Below are 17,296 nucleotides of genomic sequence, written 5' to 3'. Positions count from 1 at the left end.
ACTCTAGTTTCACAGTAACTTTTGAAATCTTAGAGTGTGAGTCCTCTTTGTTCAATATTGTTTTGGCTCTTCAGCGTCTTGTGAAATTCCATGTGGATTCGAGGGTCAGCGGTTTCATTTCTGTAAAAATGATCATTGGAATTGATCATTGAATCTGTAGAACACTTTGGGTAGTATTGACATATTAAGTCTTTGTGTTGGTTCATTTTATGTGTCAGGTTGACTAGACCAGGAGGTGTCCAGACGTTTTGTCAGACATTCTGGTTATGTCTGTGAGGGTGCTTCTGAATGAGATTAGCATTTGAATCGGTAGGGTGAATAAAGCTGATTGCTCTCTCTGATGTCTTTGGACCTCATCCCAGCTACCGAAAGCCTAAATGGAAAAGGCTGATAAAGAGGAAACTTGACCTACCTAATTGGGTGCGGGTCTTCTCTTGCCCTCAGACTGAAAGGTATGTCATCAGCTTTCCTGGTTCTCAGGCTTCCAACTCAGGTTAAAATGACCCCATTGGCTGGTTCTCCAGCCAGTGTAGATCTTGGAACTTCTCAGCTTCCAAAATCCCAAGAGCCAATCTGTAATAATAAATTTCTTAATTCACATATACTGGAAACTATGAATACAGGATTTCTTCACACACACACATGCACGCCCTGTTGGTTCTGTTTTTCTGGAGAAACTTAATATGGTCTTCCAGTCCCATGAACTTGGATGTTTTTCCATTTATGAAAGTTTCCGTTTTTTCTCAGTGTTATGTAGTTTTTAGTATACAGATCTTTCACCTTCTTGGTTAAATTTATTCCGAAGTATTTTATTCTTTTGGATACTATTATGAGTGGAATTGTTAATTTCCTGTTTAGATTGTACACTGTTACTGTATAGAAACAGCTGATTTTTTTCTGTTGATCCTATGCTCTTCAACTTTGCTGAATTTATTAGCTCTAGTGACTTTTTTGTGGACTTTTTTGGTGGTTTATATATCATGTCATCTATAAATAGAGATAGTTTTGCTTTTTCCTTTCCAATGTAGGTGCCTTTTATTTATTTCTCTTTCCTAATTGTTCTGTCTAGAACTTCTAATATAATGTTGAATAATATTGGTGAAAATGGGCTTCTTTGTATTAATACTGATTTTAAGGGGGACTCTCAGTCTTGCACTACTGTGTATGATGTTAACTGTGAGTTTTTTTTCTAAATACAGGCCCTTCATCATGTTGAGGAAATGCCGTTCTTTTCCTAGTTTCCCAATTATTTATATCATCAAATGTGTAGTATTTTTTCTGCATTGACCAAGATGACCCCCCCCCCAACTTCATTCTGTTACTATGGTGTACTGTTTTGTTTTTTTTTTATGGTTTCTTTTTATGTCTTTGTCAGTCACATTTTCTTAGGCATCCATTTTCAAATACTTAACTAAGCTCCATCTCTTCATTCTTTGAGATGTGCAGAGTATACTGGTAGTGCTTAGTCGCTTAGTTGTGTCTAGCCCTGTGACCCCGTGGCCTGTAGCCTGCCAGGCTTGTCTGTCCATTGGGTTTTTTTCAGCAAGAATACCGGAGTGGGTTGCCATTTCCTCCTCCAGGGGATCTTCCCGACCCAGGGATCGAGCCTGCCTCTCCTGTGTCTCCAGCACTGCAAGTGTATTCTTTACTCACTGAGCCATTGGAAAAAGCCATAGACTGTACCCTACGATTCCACTTTTCCTACCAGCTTCCTACCGCTTTCATCATCTTTGGTTTATTCAGTAGCTCTGTAACTAATGGTTAAGTTTTCTTTTCCTAGTTTTAACCACTTTTAAACTAGCTGTTAACAGGTGCTAGTTTAATCTCTTTAAAGTGCCTTTTTTGCCCCTCACATTTCTTCCCTGCTGAAGAGCCTGTAATGATTTTATGTTGTTCATTAGCACCCCACTCCAGTACTCTTGCCTGGAAAATCCCAGGGATTGAGGAGCCTGGTGGGCTGCAGTCCATGGGGTCGCGAAGTGTCGGACACGACTGAGCGACTTCACTTTCACTTTTCACTTTCCTGCATTGGAGAAGGAAATGGCAACCCATTCCAGAGTTTCTGCCTGGAGAATCCCAGGGACGGGGGAGCCTGGTGGGCTGCCGTCTATGGGGTCTCACAGAGTCGGACACGACTGAAGCAACTTAGCAGCAGCAGCAGCAGATCAAGTCTAAACTCATCCTGACATTTAGAACTGTTCATAATCCCATCCCACGTCACCTCTCTGGTCCCTGTTATTTATAAAAGATGGAAACTACACACTGAGGCCCATCTAATAATAACATAGAATTTTGTTTCTAAAACTATAAATGTGTAAACTTGGTTTCTACATCTTTTCCTGTATTTTCTTAGTTTCTCATTTAGCAAATAGATTGCTAAATTACATTTTCTTAAACTTTTGAAGATGCATTTCATAAGACCTTGTCATATTAGTTTCCTGGACCTGTTTCTTGTATTTGGTTGAGGCATATATATATTTAAGAAATAAAAAAATATTGTCTTAGTGTATTCTAAAGTAAGGAAAAACAAGGTGCAGGACTTTGTGTATAGTATGAAAGAAGACGTTCATGTGCATAGACCATTTCTGAAAGATGTCAGAAGCTATTAATAGTGATTACTCCTGGGACATAGAACTGGATGGAAGGAACAGGGAAATTTCCCTTTCGTTTTATATCGTTTTGTGCTGTTAGAATTTTCTACTCAGTGAATGTGGACAAAAGAAATGAAAAAGTTTGAGTAAATAATGATTAGTTCTTTTTCCTTGCTTTTAATATTAGTTTAGACCCCTCTATACCATTTAGGATTGACTAACTTTTAAAAGCTTTTTAAAAACGTTGAGCCAGTTGATGAACTGAAACAGTAATTTTCATCATGTACCTAATTTTTGCACCATTAAAATAAGTTATCGATTTCAGGGGATTCAGTTTTATCCAGAAAAAATGGCTATTTGTCATTTGTGGAGTCATAAGACACTTTAAATTTCCATATTATAAGTAAATTGTACCAACATAGAGTTGTTACTGGAATAAAAACTGAAAAACTAGCAGGGCTTTTGCGGACTTTTTCCGTGGAAGTTGGAAAGGTTAGCGGCAGTCAGACTGTGTTAAGACTCTGTTATATAGCCTGGGTTTCTGGAGTTGCTGCTGTGTATTTTCTTTGACTCCTAGAGTTACCATTTACTTTCCTTGGATATTTAAGGCTTATTTTAAAATTAGAAAACCAGATCTTTGACTTTGGAGAGAATTTTATTAGGCACACCTTGATATTTCTTTGGAGTAAAGTAGCATTTATCAATTACTTAGTTTTAAATTTAGAAATGTCCTTGTAAAAATAGACAGTCGAGATCAGTAAATGTGCATCAGAATGGTGAAAATAGCATTCCTGTTAGAAGAAATGGAATCATCTAGAAAGCACCCTTGTCACAATGCTAAACTGGGTATTTTGAAGATTAGTAATCGCAGTAGTTTGCTCATCAGGAGTTTTAATTTAGTTGCAGTAGGATTAGGCCAGTTGTTTATTACAAAAACTTGATAACTTAATGTTTTTACCATGCAGATAATCCTGTTTATTGTTTATGACGAGGTGAGTTGCCGTCTTTGCTGTAAGAGAACCTGAGTACAGAGAAGCTTTGCACCAAAACCATGGAGTAGCTGAGCCCTTTCTAGAGATTTGTGTGTGCCTGTCTTTCTTTACTGCCTCTGGGCAAGAAAAGAGAGTGCTCTTTGTTTTATGAAAATAATGTGTATTTAGTTAAGGAAATGCAAACCTGTTGGCTCTTGCCAGTTACTTGACTTCGTTATGACTAGAGCACAGGCTTTGTCTTGTCTCTTGTTGGGTGTGTACTTTATTTGTAGCATCATAGTTATGGTGAAGTTAATATTTAAATCAATTTCATGTGAAGTTGAGGAGAAACTGTGAGTTAGCGATGCACTAAGAGCCTAATGAGCTTAGCTTGTCTGTTGTTGTAAAATTAACATGTCAGATATACCCACCAGGTTCCTCTGTCCATGGAATTCTACAGGTAAGAATACTGGAGTGGGTTGCCTTTTCCTACTCCAGGGGATCTTCCTGACCCAGGGATCGAACCTGAGTCTCCTGCATTGCAGATGGATTCCCTACTGTCTGTACCTGGGAAGCCCTGATCAGGATTTGAGTTGTGGGTACTACTGAGAATTTAGGTTTAGCTAAATATTTATAGGACTGAATCATGTAATAGCAGTTGTTCATGTGAGCCAATAGCCTAGTTTATTCCTTGTGAAATGTGTTGCTCAGACTGTTAATAGTTATTTTTGAGTAATCATTTAATTCAAGATATTTGATGACAAAACTGGTTTGTAAACCTTAGTTTTCTAATTTGCACAATGAAGATGATCCTTGACTATTTTAGGGTTGTTCCAGGGATTACATGATGTATGAGGCATCCAAAGTTCCTGACAGAAAGGCGTTCAATAACTTAGTTACAATTGTGAACAGCACTGTCCTGTGGATAATTCACATTAGGTATTGTGTTGTGTGATTCTTATCTTTACGGAGGCAGGAATTTCACATTTAAACAGAGATCCACATGGTGAGAAATATCAGGTAAAGCTAGTAAGTCCCATTCCTTTACAGGCTTGTTTGTTCTGTCAGCTTGGGAAGTTAGAAAGGGCAGAGAATAGTAAGAGGCTGGAGTCCTTGAATAGTGTGGGGCTTCCCAGGTGGCCCTAGTGGTCAAGAGCCTGCCTGCCAGTGCAGGAGACGTGGGAGATGCGGGTTGGTCCCCAGGTCAGGAAGATCCCCTGGTGGAGGCAGAGCAACCCACTCCGATATTCTTGCCTGGAGAATCCCCAAGGACAGAGGAGCCTGGCAGGCTACAGTCCATAGGGTCACACGGAGTCAGACTGAAGTGACTTAGCACACACACACAGTTCTTGAGGGAGATGAGATGGGTATAACACTGTTCTTGGAGCTGCACAAAATGATTTTATGTCTTTGTCATCTCTGCCCAATAGCTTTAAAAATAAAGGGAACCTGAGCTTCCTTTCCTGAGTGTATTATTCTAGATGTGTTAATGTCTGCTGCCACCTGTTACAGCGTGGAGACAGAGGAGTGAGACTTTAACCTGTGGCCGCATGTAATGGTTAGTAAGTTACTTATCATTGGAAAACCATATTCATTGATTAGCACTTATCTGGGATTCTGAGATCTCTGGAATTGAGATGCTCCTTAATTTACTGTCCTCCACATAGCACATGTGGTGTAGTTATCATGGTCTACACACATGTGGGCTTGGTCATAGCTGTTCCTGCCACCATGGCAGCCAAGTTACATGCCCTGTTGGTACTGCATGGTTAGTTTACTTGCTGTCTAAAACGACTTTAAAAAGATCACACTGTGATTCAACAGTGAAACACACAAAACCTATGAAGAAAAGCATAGAAACAGAACAGCAGAGTACAGATTTGATTTTATGTGAAGTAAAATATTTGTCTTTGGACAAATTACAATTTCAGGTTTTCATGCAAAACTACAATCAAAGGCATCATGGGACCTCAGAAAGGAAGATACTGTAGGTGTTTTAAGCCTTTTTTGATGTTGTTGCTGAGAAATATGCAAAAGAATTACCTAATGCATGCCAGGCTATGCACCTGGAAGCAGGGTGACTTGTTCTGTTTCTCAACATAAATGAGACATTTTGGAGCCACAAGAAGCCGATGTGACCGATTCATGTGTCTCCTAGGACTGTCGTCAAGGTATTGTGTTATAGTTTAGCAGCAGTTTTTCTCTCTGGTGGCACCATTTTATAACCGATGGCACCTTAGATTCAGTCTCTTCTAGTGTTTACCTCTCTAGCTCCTGATGGTAGCTTATTTGGAACTGATTGTTCTACTAAGTAATCAAAACTGTGCTTCTATAAAAGCATCTGAAATAAAAATAGGGAACTTGCTAAGATCAAGGTCAAAATTTAAGAATAAAATATTTGCATTGTTTTGCATTAAGGAGGCATTTTTGCCTGTTTTCTTCGTCTTCTCAGATACAACATGGCATAGAGGTTAGGGTGCAGACTCTGAAGTCGGACAGCCTGGGGTCCAATCCGAGCTCCAGCCCTTACTGGCAGTAACTTACTGTAAATTACTCAACCTTTCTATGCCTCAGTCTTCTATCAGATGGGCGCAGTGTCTCTTTCACAGGTTTGTTCTGAGAGATAAATGAGTTAATACCTCTGAAGTGTTTTGAACAGCATCTGGCGGGAAGAAAGCAGTGTGTGTGAGCTGTTACTCCATCTGGCATTGTCTTTTGTTGCAACACCGAGTGGTCTGAGGTGAAGGTGTGTTTGTCTATCCCACTCTTCCCTACTTGGTTCCAGTAAAGGGCTGATACACTACCCATTTCCCCTTCCCAGTTGTTATTCCATCCTTTTTTGGGTATGTCAATTTGGACTTAAAAATTGGGTATGATTGAGCTATATATATTTGTGCACTTTTACACAGTATGATCAACGGAATTAGGATTCGTTTGGAAACAGACTTTTTGATACTTTACTTTTCTAAACATCACATGCTGGGTGTTTTCAGTGTTTTTCAAGGTTAGTTCTGGATACTTCTTAGTGCGAAAGTCCTCCTCCCAGTGCCCAGGCAGTGCCTGCCTGAGACAGATGCCCAGCCACTGCTGGGCTCAGCAGGGTAGGACTCCATTTCGAGCCTATGACCACGGCCTGCGACTAGAACAGAAAGTCTGTTGATGCTTTTCTGAGGACTGCACAGGGGTGTTTCAGTTCGTTTTTTCTAGTGCATGATACTTGAGTGTTGCATTGGGCCCTCAGCTGTTGAAGAACAGAGGATACTGTTTCTCTTACAGCTGGCAGGGAACTAGACTGCCTCTTGGAGACACAGCGCTAACTGAAGGATAGTTAGTGGTCAAACATCAGCTGTTGATTCGGGGCTTCATTCTAGGATAACCTTGAGAATAGTATAAGTTAGATTTCTGCTGGCTGGGCTAAATTGAACTGTTCCATTTTCAGTATTTATCTGAAAGATCACTATGTCTTCACTTGGGCCAACTGACTGTTTAAGTTGAGCTTACTTGTAAATAGGTGTTTTGTGTTAACTTTTGTCTTTGTGCAAAACAGGACCAAGTGCTTAGTGAAGACTTTGAGTCTGAAAGGGGTTATAAACTGATCTTGTAGCACGGAAGGTTTTGCCATGATTCAGATTAATGAAGAGAAAACACTCCATACTTTATTCTCTCTGGAATTTTATTTATAATTCAGAAGATTCCAGCTTTATCTATACTTCTTTTTAATCAATCAGACCTAAAGTTTCAAATTGTTGGTGTCGTTTGTTAATTACATGATCGGAAACTTATTGTCAGTGAAAAATGACACACACAAATGGCATGTGCAGTGAAGCTCAAAATAGCACATCTTCATATCCATGCAAATTCCCTGGACTCCTTATAGTGACCTACTTACGCACTGCTCACAGAGAGAAACATGAGGCACTTTAAGTGTCCATTAAGGCTAGAGTATTACATTTAAATGTTTTATGTATTTGTAATTTTACTCTTTACTTGTATTTCTTCCATAAGTACCAAAAGCATTTTCTATGATTAAGCTTTTAAGAGTCATACATTTGACATTTCACAATGTGTCTGACAGTGAGTACCTTGTTGCTTGGAGCTTGTTGGCTTTTTAAAGTAAGAAATGGAGTTCTCGAGCCTGTTTACCCTAGATGTTTATGTCTCTTCTTTATGTGTATCCAGGTTTACTTTCTGATTGACACATGTGTTCATTTTGTTTCTGAAATACAGAGCTGCCAAATGCTGTTAAATCAACTGAGAGAAATCACTGGCATTCAGGACCCTTCTTTTCTTCATGAAGCTCTGAAGGTTAGTTTCAAGGCCTCTGAGTCAACAGGTTTTAGACAGTTGTTCATATCATAGTTATGTCAGTTCAAGCTATTTTTATGCCAAAATGAAAGTGCATATGTATAGGGACAGACGTTCTAGAGCTCAAATGACCCAGTATCTTCAAACTATAAATTAGAAGAACAGGAAAAAGTTGAGGATGGAAGAGACAGTGCAAGGAACTCTGCAGAGATTTAAGATATGTATCAACTAACTGCCCTGTATGGACCTTTTATGGATCCTGATTCAAACTAAAAAATAAATGAGTCAGGGCAGTTTAAACTGGTGATTTGTGTGAGGATAACACTGTGGGTTGTATATTTTTTTAAAGATACATTCTGAAATGTTGAATGATGATGATGTAATAAGATGCTTAGGATTTGCTTCATAATATCTGGGGGAGAGAAGGCAGAAGAGATAAAATGAGATTGCCTGTGGCTCAGTGACTATCGAAGTCAAGTGATGGGCACTTGGGATTCAGTTATATATTCCCACTTCTATTGTATATGTTAGAATTTTTCCCCAAGGAAAGTTTAAAAAGTTAAAACGAAATAGAAGTGTGGTCACCACTAGAGAATATGATGACTGTTTGGCACCTTTATTGTAGGGGCTGACTTCATTTGGAGTCTGATACTTCATGCCTTAGCCATTGTGCAACTGGGAGGAGGAGTATCCAGAGCAATGAGGTTTCATTCTTGTTTGCATGTTGTGGGGAATCAGCGCATGGCACTCCCTTCCTGTACCTGGGAGTGTGATAGCATCGCTTCAAGTTTCCTACCGTATATCCTAGAATTATACCTAGATTTAGGATGACACCAGGGTAGTGAGGAGTTATAACCCCCAAACTCACTTGCTATTTATTTTAAATGCCGTGATGTTTGATTTTTGAAATTTGTTTTTTTCCCTCCCCTTAGGCCAGTAATGGTGACATCACCCAGGCAGTCAGCCTTCTCACTGATGAAAGAGTTAAAGAGCCCAGCCAAGAGACTGCTGCCGAACCGTCTGAAGAAGAGGGGAGTGCTGCCAGCAAAGAGGAATTAGCAAGTAGGTGTATCCTGGCTGGGCCCTTTTCTGAACTAGCAGAAATTAAGAGATGAGTTTCTGTGAGTGTCCTTTCCATCACATCAACCCTTCGGAAATAATGGTAATCATGGCTAATTACTGAGCCATAATGAGGTGCCAGGCACAATTCTTAGCACTTAAATGGTTCCATTCATTCAGCAGTTATTTAATGAGCCCCTGTTAGGTGCCAAGCACTCTTTTAGGCACTGGAGATGAACAAAAGGAACAAGAATTGCTGCCTTGTGAGAGATGAGGCCATGGAGGGAGTGAACGGGAGGCAGATTATGCAGAGGCTTCATAGCTGCTTGGCTTGTACTCTGAGCTGGAGGACCAGCCATTGGAGAGTTTGCTGCAGAGGAATGCTGTAAACTGGTTTCCACTTCCTAAGGATTATTCTGGCTGCTCTGTTGAGAACAGAACTGTGGGAGGGAGTAGTGAGCATGGGGCAAATAAGGGAGCTGAGCACCCTTCAAGAAGCTGTTGCTGATGAGGGCAGTGTGGGCCAGGATGCAGTGGTGGAAGGGTGACAGGTGCTTGCTGCACAGGATCTGCTTACAGAGGAGATGAGGGCTGTGACGAAAAAGAGAAGGGTAAAGATGACTCCAGGTTTCTTTCCTAAGTAGCTGCAAGGGTGGAGTTGTACTTAACTGGCATGGGAATAATTACCGATGGAGCAGATTTGGGTGGAAAATGAGAAGATCGATTTTGGAAATATTAAATTTAAGAGGCCTGTTAGACATCAAGGTGGAGTGTCAGAAAGACAGTAGAGATCCAAGTGTGCCATTCAGGGGAGAGAGCTGGGCTGGACCTGGATAAAACTTGAAATCATAAACTTGTAAATGGTACATAAAGTTATGGGAAAGGATGAGCTCTCCTAGGGAGTGGATATAGAAAAGAGAAAAGGTTTCATGTCTCAGCAGTAGGTACTTCCGATGTTGAGATGTCTGGGGAAGGTGGAGGGGGCAGTGAAGAGTGTATGGAGGCGTAGCAGGAAGACCCAGAGAGTGGTACTCTGGAGACCAGAGAGGCTTCTGGGAGGAGGATCTGTCAGCTGGGTCAGGTGGTGTTAATCAATATTTGGGCAGTTTCGAGCTATTCTGAGTGCTGCTGCTGTGAATATTCTTATATATGTCTTTTAGTACACAGTGACTTATTTCAATCCATATTTTTCTTTTTGAGATGCATCCATGTTGGCTATACCTGTAGTTATTTCTTTTCATGTGTAGTATTTCTTGATCTGAATACACAAGAGAAGTGATAAATTTGATTGACTTTGGAGTTGTTTTGAGTTTTTTTGCCATTATGAACAAATCTACTGTTAGCTATTTTGATTCGCATTTTTTCATGCACATAGGCCAGAGTTTCTTTAGTGTTTAAAGACTCGTGATGTAATCGGTGAGTACTGAAACATGCCGGTCTTCATCTCAGTAGGTATTGGGTGTCTGAGATGGTAAGGAATCCGCCTGTAATGCGGAAATCCTGGGTTTGATCCCTGGGTTGGGAGGATCCCCTGGAGGGAAAGGCTACCCACTCCAGTATTCTTGTCTGGAGAATCCCCATGGACAGAGGGGCCTGGTAGGCTACAGTCTGTGGGGACACAAAGGGTAGGACACGACTGAGCACTGAGGACTGAGCACACAGCATTAGTGACATCTCCCACCAATAGAGTTTGAGGGTAACTCTTGCTGTTACAATTGTTAGCTAGTAAAATTGTTGTTTGTGTTTTTGATATAAAATGATTGTCTTGTTTTTAACTAGAATTTTAAAAACTTAAATAATGATACTGATTATCTTTTCCTTTTTGACCGTTCATGTTCCTTCATGTGATATTTCTCTTGGTATCTTCTGCTGGTTTTTCTGTTTGTTTCTTTCTATTGATTCTTGATATTCATACTGATAGTGACCTTATTTTCTTGATATGAATCCATTTTTCTGGACTTCGGCATTGCAAATACCTTCTTGTTGATGACCTGTGTTTTTCCTCTGTGGTGATGAGCTAATAAATAGCTTTCATTTATTAATATTCTGCTGTGGTTTATGCATACCATGACATCATAGGATATTCTGTTATATTTTCTTCTAAAATTGTAAGGTTTTGCTTTTCACATTTAAATATTTAATTCATCTGAAATGGATTATTTTGGTAAGACATAAGATAGAAATATAATTAGATCCGTCACTGCCCCCCAGCACCTCCCCTCACTACCCAGGACCTTTTATTGAAAAGGCAGTACTTACCCACTGATCTGCAGTATTAGCTCTGTTACATTATTTTCATGTTTTCCGTTTTACTTCATTATCTGTTTTTAATTCTTTGCGGTATATACCTAGGAGTGGAATTGCTAGATCATATAACAATTTATGCTTAAGTTAAAAAAAAATTCTAGAATACCTTTTTTTTCATGACTGCAACATTATCATACTTAGAAATTAATAACAATTTCTTAGTCTCATTAAATACTATTGTAGGAATTTCCCTGCTTGTCTCATGAACAACATGTTGGTAGTTGGTTTGAGAGTATAATGACCCACATAAAATAAAACATTAAGCTATGTTTGAAGTCTGGTTCAAGATGGCGGATCATAGAAGGATGTGCACTCAACTCCTCCTGCGAGAGGACCAAATTTGCAACTAGCTTTGCAGGAGGACAACCTGCAAAAATTTGCAGCCAGACAGGACGACACTGGAACCCACCAAAAGAAGACACCCCACATCCAGAGAAAAAGAAGAAGCCAAGGTTAGACAGCAGGAGGCATACAGTCATGAAAAAAATCAAATCCCGTATCTGCTGGGTGGGTGACCCACAGGCTGGAGAACAATAATGCCAAAGAAGTTCTCTCACTGTTGTGAAGGTTCTGAACCCCATGTCAGGCTTCCCAGCCTTGGGATCCAACAAAGGGACTGGAAGGCCAGGGAATCTGGCCCTGAAGGCCAGCGGGATTTGATGATAGGACTTCCAGAGGACTGAGGGGAAAAAAGACTCCAGTCTTGGAGGACATAAGCAAAGTTTTGTGTGCACCAAGCCAGAGGAGAGGAGCAATGACCCCACTGGAGGCTGAACCAAAACTACCTGCTAGGGTTGGAGGGCTTCCTGTGCAGGCGTGGGTCGGCAGGGGCTCACCACAGAGGTGGGGCCGCTGGATGGCCCCCTTTGGCTTAAACCCTCTTGGAGGTTGCCATTAACTCAACTGTAGAGCCTGTAGACCCCAGGGTTGGGTTGCCTCAGGCCAGACAACTACAAGGGAGGGAGTGCCACCCCAGGGATCAGCAGATAATTGGATCAAAGCCTTACTGAGCAAGGCCCTGCCCAACAGAGCAAGACCCAGTTTTTCCCATCAAGCTTTTCACCAGTCTCTCCCATCAAGAAGCTTACATAAGCCTCTTAGCCTCAAGCATCAGAGGGGGGACAGAAGAAGCAAGAAGTAGCACAGTCTCACAGATGGCTAAAACAAAAACCGTATTACAGAAAGTTAATCATGATGGAAAAGCAGAAAGTTATGTCTTAGGTGAAGGGACAAGATAAAATCCCAGAAAACAGCTGAATGAAGCGGAGATAGGCAACCTTCCAGAAAAAGAATTCAGAATAATGATAATGAAGATGATCCAGGATCTCAGAAAAGAGTGTAGACAAAGATGAGAAGATGCAAGAAATGCTTACCAGAGACCTAGGAGAACTAAGGAGCAGACAAATAGAGGTGAACAGTATACTAAAAGGAGCCAGCAGCAGAATAACTGAGGCGGAAGCATGGATAAGAGACCTAGAGGACAGAGTCGTGGAAATCACTGCCACAGAACAGAATATAGAGAAAAGAAAGACAAGAAATGAAGACAGCCTGAGAGATTAGAAATTGTCCCACATCCCACAAATTGATGGGACAACTTTAAACACACCAACATTCACATTATAGGGGTCCCGAAGGAGAAAAGAGAGAAAGGATCTGAGAAAATACTTAGATAATAGGTGAAAACTTCCTGAACATGGGAAAGGAAATAGCTAAGCCCAGGAAGCACAGAGTGTCCCAGGAAGGATAAACCCAAGGAGGAACACACCAAGATACATAGTAATCAAACTGACAAAAATTAAAGACTAGTAAAATATTACAAGGGAGCTCTCATCAGGCTATCAGCTGATTTCTCAAAAGAAGCTCTGCAAGCCAGAAGGGAATGGCATGATATATTTAAGGTGATGAAAGGGAAGAACCTACAACCAAGAACACTCCACTCAGCAAGACTGTCCTTCAGATTTAATGGAGAAATCAAAAGCTTTCCAAACAAGCAAAAGTTAAGAGAATTCAGCACCACCAAACCAGCTTTACAACAAATGCTAAAGGAACTTCTCTAGGCAGGAAACACAAGAGAAGGAAAAGACCTACAGAAAATAAATCCAAAACAATTAAGGAAACGGTAATAGGATCATACATATCGATAATTACCTTAAATGTAAACGGATTAAATGCATCAACCAAAAGACTTGCTGGGCAGATGAAAACATGTGCCTGTATGCACTTCCATTTACCGCATCACTCTGCTTGACTCCCCCCCCCCCAAATTGTATGTAATTATTTTATATTATTCAATTAATCATGTTCCCATTAAGACTTGCAATTGTAATTATCTTTTTTTTTTTTTTCCGGCTATTGATTGTGAAAACAGATAAACATCTTTTACTCTTGTGATTATGTAACTATCACTCATTTAATACCATTGTATCATGATTGGCAACAGAAAAATAGTAGAGCTCTATATCACCAAAACTAGGATATAATAGAAAAACCTTTGAAAAAAATAAGTTTTAAAATCCAGGTGCATACCAGAATTATCTTGAAATTTTTTGAAAAATTCAAATGCTCAGGTATTGCTTATTTTCTCCAGAGCTCCAGATATGTTTCTAATGAGTAGTCATGTTTAAAAACAACTGGACTATATGATGACCTTTTATCTAGTTTGTTTCACTTTTTCCATTTCATATTCAGTACTCCCATTTCATTTAGTTTATGTTCTCCAGCTTTTCCATCTCTTTTTAAAATTTTCTTTCTCAAGCCTTTTATCAGGTGTAGTAGAAAAGCTTTTGTATACATAAATATAAATATGTATTATATATATTTTTAAAAACTTATGAATTTTTGCCTAACTAAAAAATGACATTTTGATTCCACTTGTTTGACTTAGTATGAATAGAAGGAATGCTTGATTTCTAATTTAAAAAATAGATAATGCATGAAGCAGCAAAGGTTTACTGTATGGCACGGGACTATAGTCAATATCTTGTAATAACCTATGATGGAAAATAATTTCAAAAATAATATATGTATATTTGTATAACTGAGTCATCTTGCTGTGCACCTGAAACATTGTAAGTCAACTGTACTTCAATAAAAAATATATGTAAAAAATATGTTTGAAATGTTTTTAAGATTCCTTTTATCTGTAAATTCCCTATCTCTTTTTTAGTCATGTTTCGTACGTTCTGGAATTTGCTGTTTGCATTCCTGTGGTATACTTTAATGAACTTTATGTCCTCTGTCTTTCCTGTTAATTTAGGTGCTTATCTGGCATGACAGTGTCATAGGTAGTATTGTGTATATTCTGTTTTGTCATATCAAGAAGCAAATAATGTCTGGTTACCCCCTTTTTGTGTTGTTAAAATTGTTAGTGTGTTGAGGTTGTCAGCTTGATTCATTTATCATAAAACTCCCCACCTAGTGTTTCCAGCCAGCATTGGTGATTATTGCTTAGATTCTTTATTTTGTTGGAGATTTCAAAATGATAATATTTTGTATATCATTACCTTGTAATTTACTAGTTAGAATCCTTTTTCTCAGTTGTGGTAAAAACACATTAACAAAATTTACATTTTAACCATTTTTAAGTGTATATTTCAGTAGTGTTAAGTATATTCACATTATTGTGTAAAAGAATCTCCAGAACTATCTTGTAAATCTGACACTTCATTCCCATTAAGCAACCCTTTTCTCTCTCTACCCCACCCCTGGTAACAGCCTTCTGCTTTCTGCTTCTATGAAGTTGACTACTTTAAATACCTCATATAAGTGGAATCATATAGTATTTATGTTTTCATGGCTAGCTTATCTCATTTAACATAATGTCCTCAATGTTCATCGACGCAGTGGCATGTGACAGGATTACCTTTCTTTTCTTTCCAAATTTTTTCCTTATGCTAAATTACACATAACATGAAAGTTACTATCATAGCCATTTTAAAGCATACAATTCACTGGTATTACGTACATTCATGTCATCGTGCAGCTATCATCACCATCCATCTCCAGAACCCTTTCTTTGTCTTATGAGACCGAAACCTGTACCCATTAAACAGTAATTCCCTATTACTCCCTCTCCTAGCAACCTCCATTCTTTCTGTTTTCCATGATTTTGACTACTCTTAAGTACCTTTTAAAAGTGGGATCGTAGCGTATTTGTCGTTTTGTGCCTGGCTTGTTTCACTTAGTATAAGGTCTTTAATGCTCATTCAGATTGTAGCATGTTAGAATTTCCTTTCTGTTTCAGGTTGAATAATACTCCATTGTATGTGTATACCAGATTTTGTTTATCCATTTATCTGCCAGTGGATATTGGGGTTGCTTCCGCCTCTTGACTCTTGTGAATAGAGCCATTTGAACTTGGATGTGCAGATGCCTCTGAGACCCTGATGCATACCCAGAAGTGAGATCGCTAGATCACATGGGAGGCTACTTTTAATTTCTCGAGGAGCCTCTGTATTGTTTGCCGTAGCATTTGCACCATTTCATAGTCCTACCAGCAATGCAGAAGAGTTCCAGGTTCTCCAGATCCTCACTAATACTTGTTATTTTCTGCTTTTTGGTTGGTTTTTTGATGGCCGTTCTAATGGATGTGAGGCGATAGCAGCACATTGTGGTTTTACTCTGCACTTTCTCTGCTGATTAGTGACACTGAGTGTGTTTTCATATGCTTGTTAGCCATCTTACATCATCTTTGGAGAAACATCTATTCAAGTCTTTTGCCTATTTTATAGTCAGATTAGTTCAGTTTTTATTGTTGTCGAGTTGTAGAAGTTCTGTATATATTCTGGATATTAACGCTTTATCAGATATATGATTGGCAGATATTTTCTTCGATTCTGTAGATTGTCTTTTCACTCTTTCGATTGTGTCCTTTATGCTTTTAAAGTTTTTACAAAGCTTGATTTAGCTCTGTTTGTTGATTTTTGTTTTTGTCTCTGCTTTTGGTGTCATATCGAAAAAAATAAATGTCATTGAAACTTTCTGTGTTTAGCATTTTGAAGAATTGCCAAACTGCATTCCTCTAGCTTTCCCAGCAACTGCACCATTTTACATTCCCACTAGCACTACACAAGGTTCTAACTTCTCTACATCTTCACTGACGCTTGTTATTTTTAGCCTTCCAAGTGGGTGTGAAATGTTCATCTCATTGTGGTTTTGATTTGAATTTCCTAATGGCTAAAGAAGAAATGGAGTAGCCATCATGGTAAACAAAAGAGTCTGAAATGCAGTACTTGGATGCAGTCTCAAAAACGACAGAATGATCTCTGTTCGTTTCCAAGGCAAACCATTCAATATCACAGTAATCCAAGTCTATGCCCCAACCAGTAACGCTGAAGAAGCTGAAGTTGAACGGTTCTGTGAAGACCTACAAGGCCTTTTAGAACTAACACCCAAAAAAGATGTCCTTTTCAGTATAGGGGACTGGAATGCAAAAGTAGGAAGTCAAGAAACACCTGGAGTAATAGGCAAATTTGGCCGTGGAATACGGAATGAAGCAGGCAAAGACTAATAGAGTTTTGCCAAGAAAATGCACTGGTCATAGCAAACACCCTCTTCCAGCAACCCAAGAGAAGACTCTACACATGGACATCACCAGATGGTCAACACCAAAATCAGATTGATTATATTCTTTGCAGCCAAAGATGGAGAAGCTCTATACAGTCAACAAAAACAAGACCAGGAGCTGACTGTGGCTCAGATCATGAACTCCTTATTGCCAAATTCAGACTGAAATTGAAGAAAGTAGGGAAAACCACTAGACCATTCAGGTATCACCTAAATCAAATCCCTTATGATTATACAGTGGAAGTGAGAAATAGATTTAAGGGACTAGTTCTGATAGATGGGGTGCCTGATGAACTATGGAATGAGGTTTGTGACACTGTACAGGAGACAGGGATCAAGACCATCCCCATTAAAAAGAAATGCAAAAAAGCAAAATGGCTGTCTGGGGAGGCCTTACAGATAGCTGAGAAAAGAAGAGAAGTGAAAAGCAAAGGAGAAAAAGAAAGATATAAGCATCTGAATGCAGAGTTCCAAAGAATAGCAAGAAGAGATAAGAAA

The 17,296-nt window shown here is 39.3% G+C and overlaps 1 protein-coding gene across 5 annotated transcripts in view; it reads left to right on the top strand.

The window, feature by feature from the left end:
* The window catches only part of USP28 (ubiquitin specific peptidase 28), a 72,934-nt gene that overhangs the window by 16,325 nt on the left and 39,313 nt on the right, over window positions 1-17,296 (top strand). For all 5 annotated transcript variants that reach the window (XM_040258028.1, XM_040258025.1, XM_040258027.1 and 2 more), the window contains exons 2-3: window positions 7,790-7,867; window positions 8,800-8,929. In XM_040258028.1, the coding sequence (XP_040113962.1) occupies window positions 7,790-7,867; window positions 8,800-8,929 (208 nt within the window). The remainder of the gene's footprint in view (window positions 1-7,789; window positions 7,868-8,799; window positions 8,930-17,296) is intronic.

This window comes from Oryx dammah, unplaced genomic scaffold, assembly GCF_014754425.2.
Source record: "Oryx dammah isolate SB20612 unplaced genomic scaffold, SCBI_Odam_1.1 HiC_scaffold_17, whole genome shotgun sequence".
NCBI classification, from domain to species: Eukaryota; Metazoa; Chordata; class Mammalia; order Artiodactyla; family Bovidae; genus Oryx; species Oryx dammah.
This window is presented reverse-complemented; position numbering and strand designations above follow the sequence as displayed.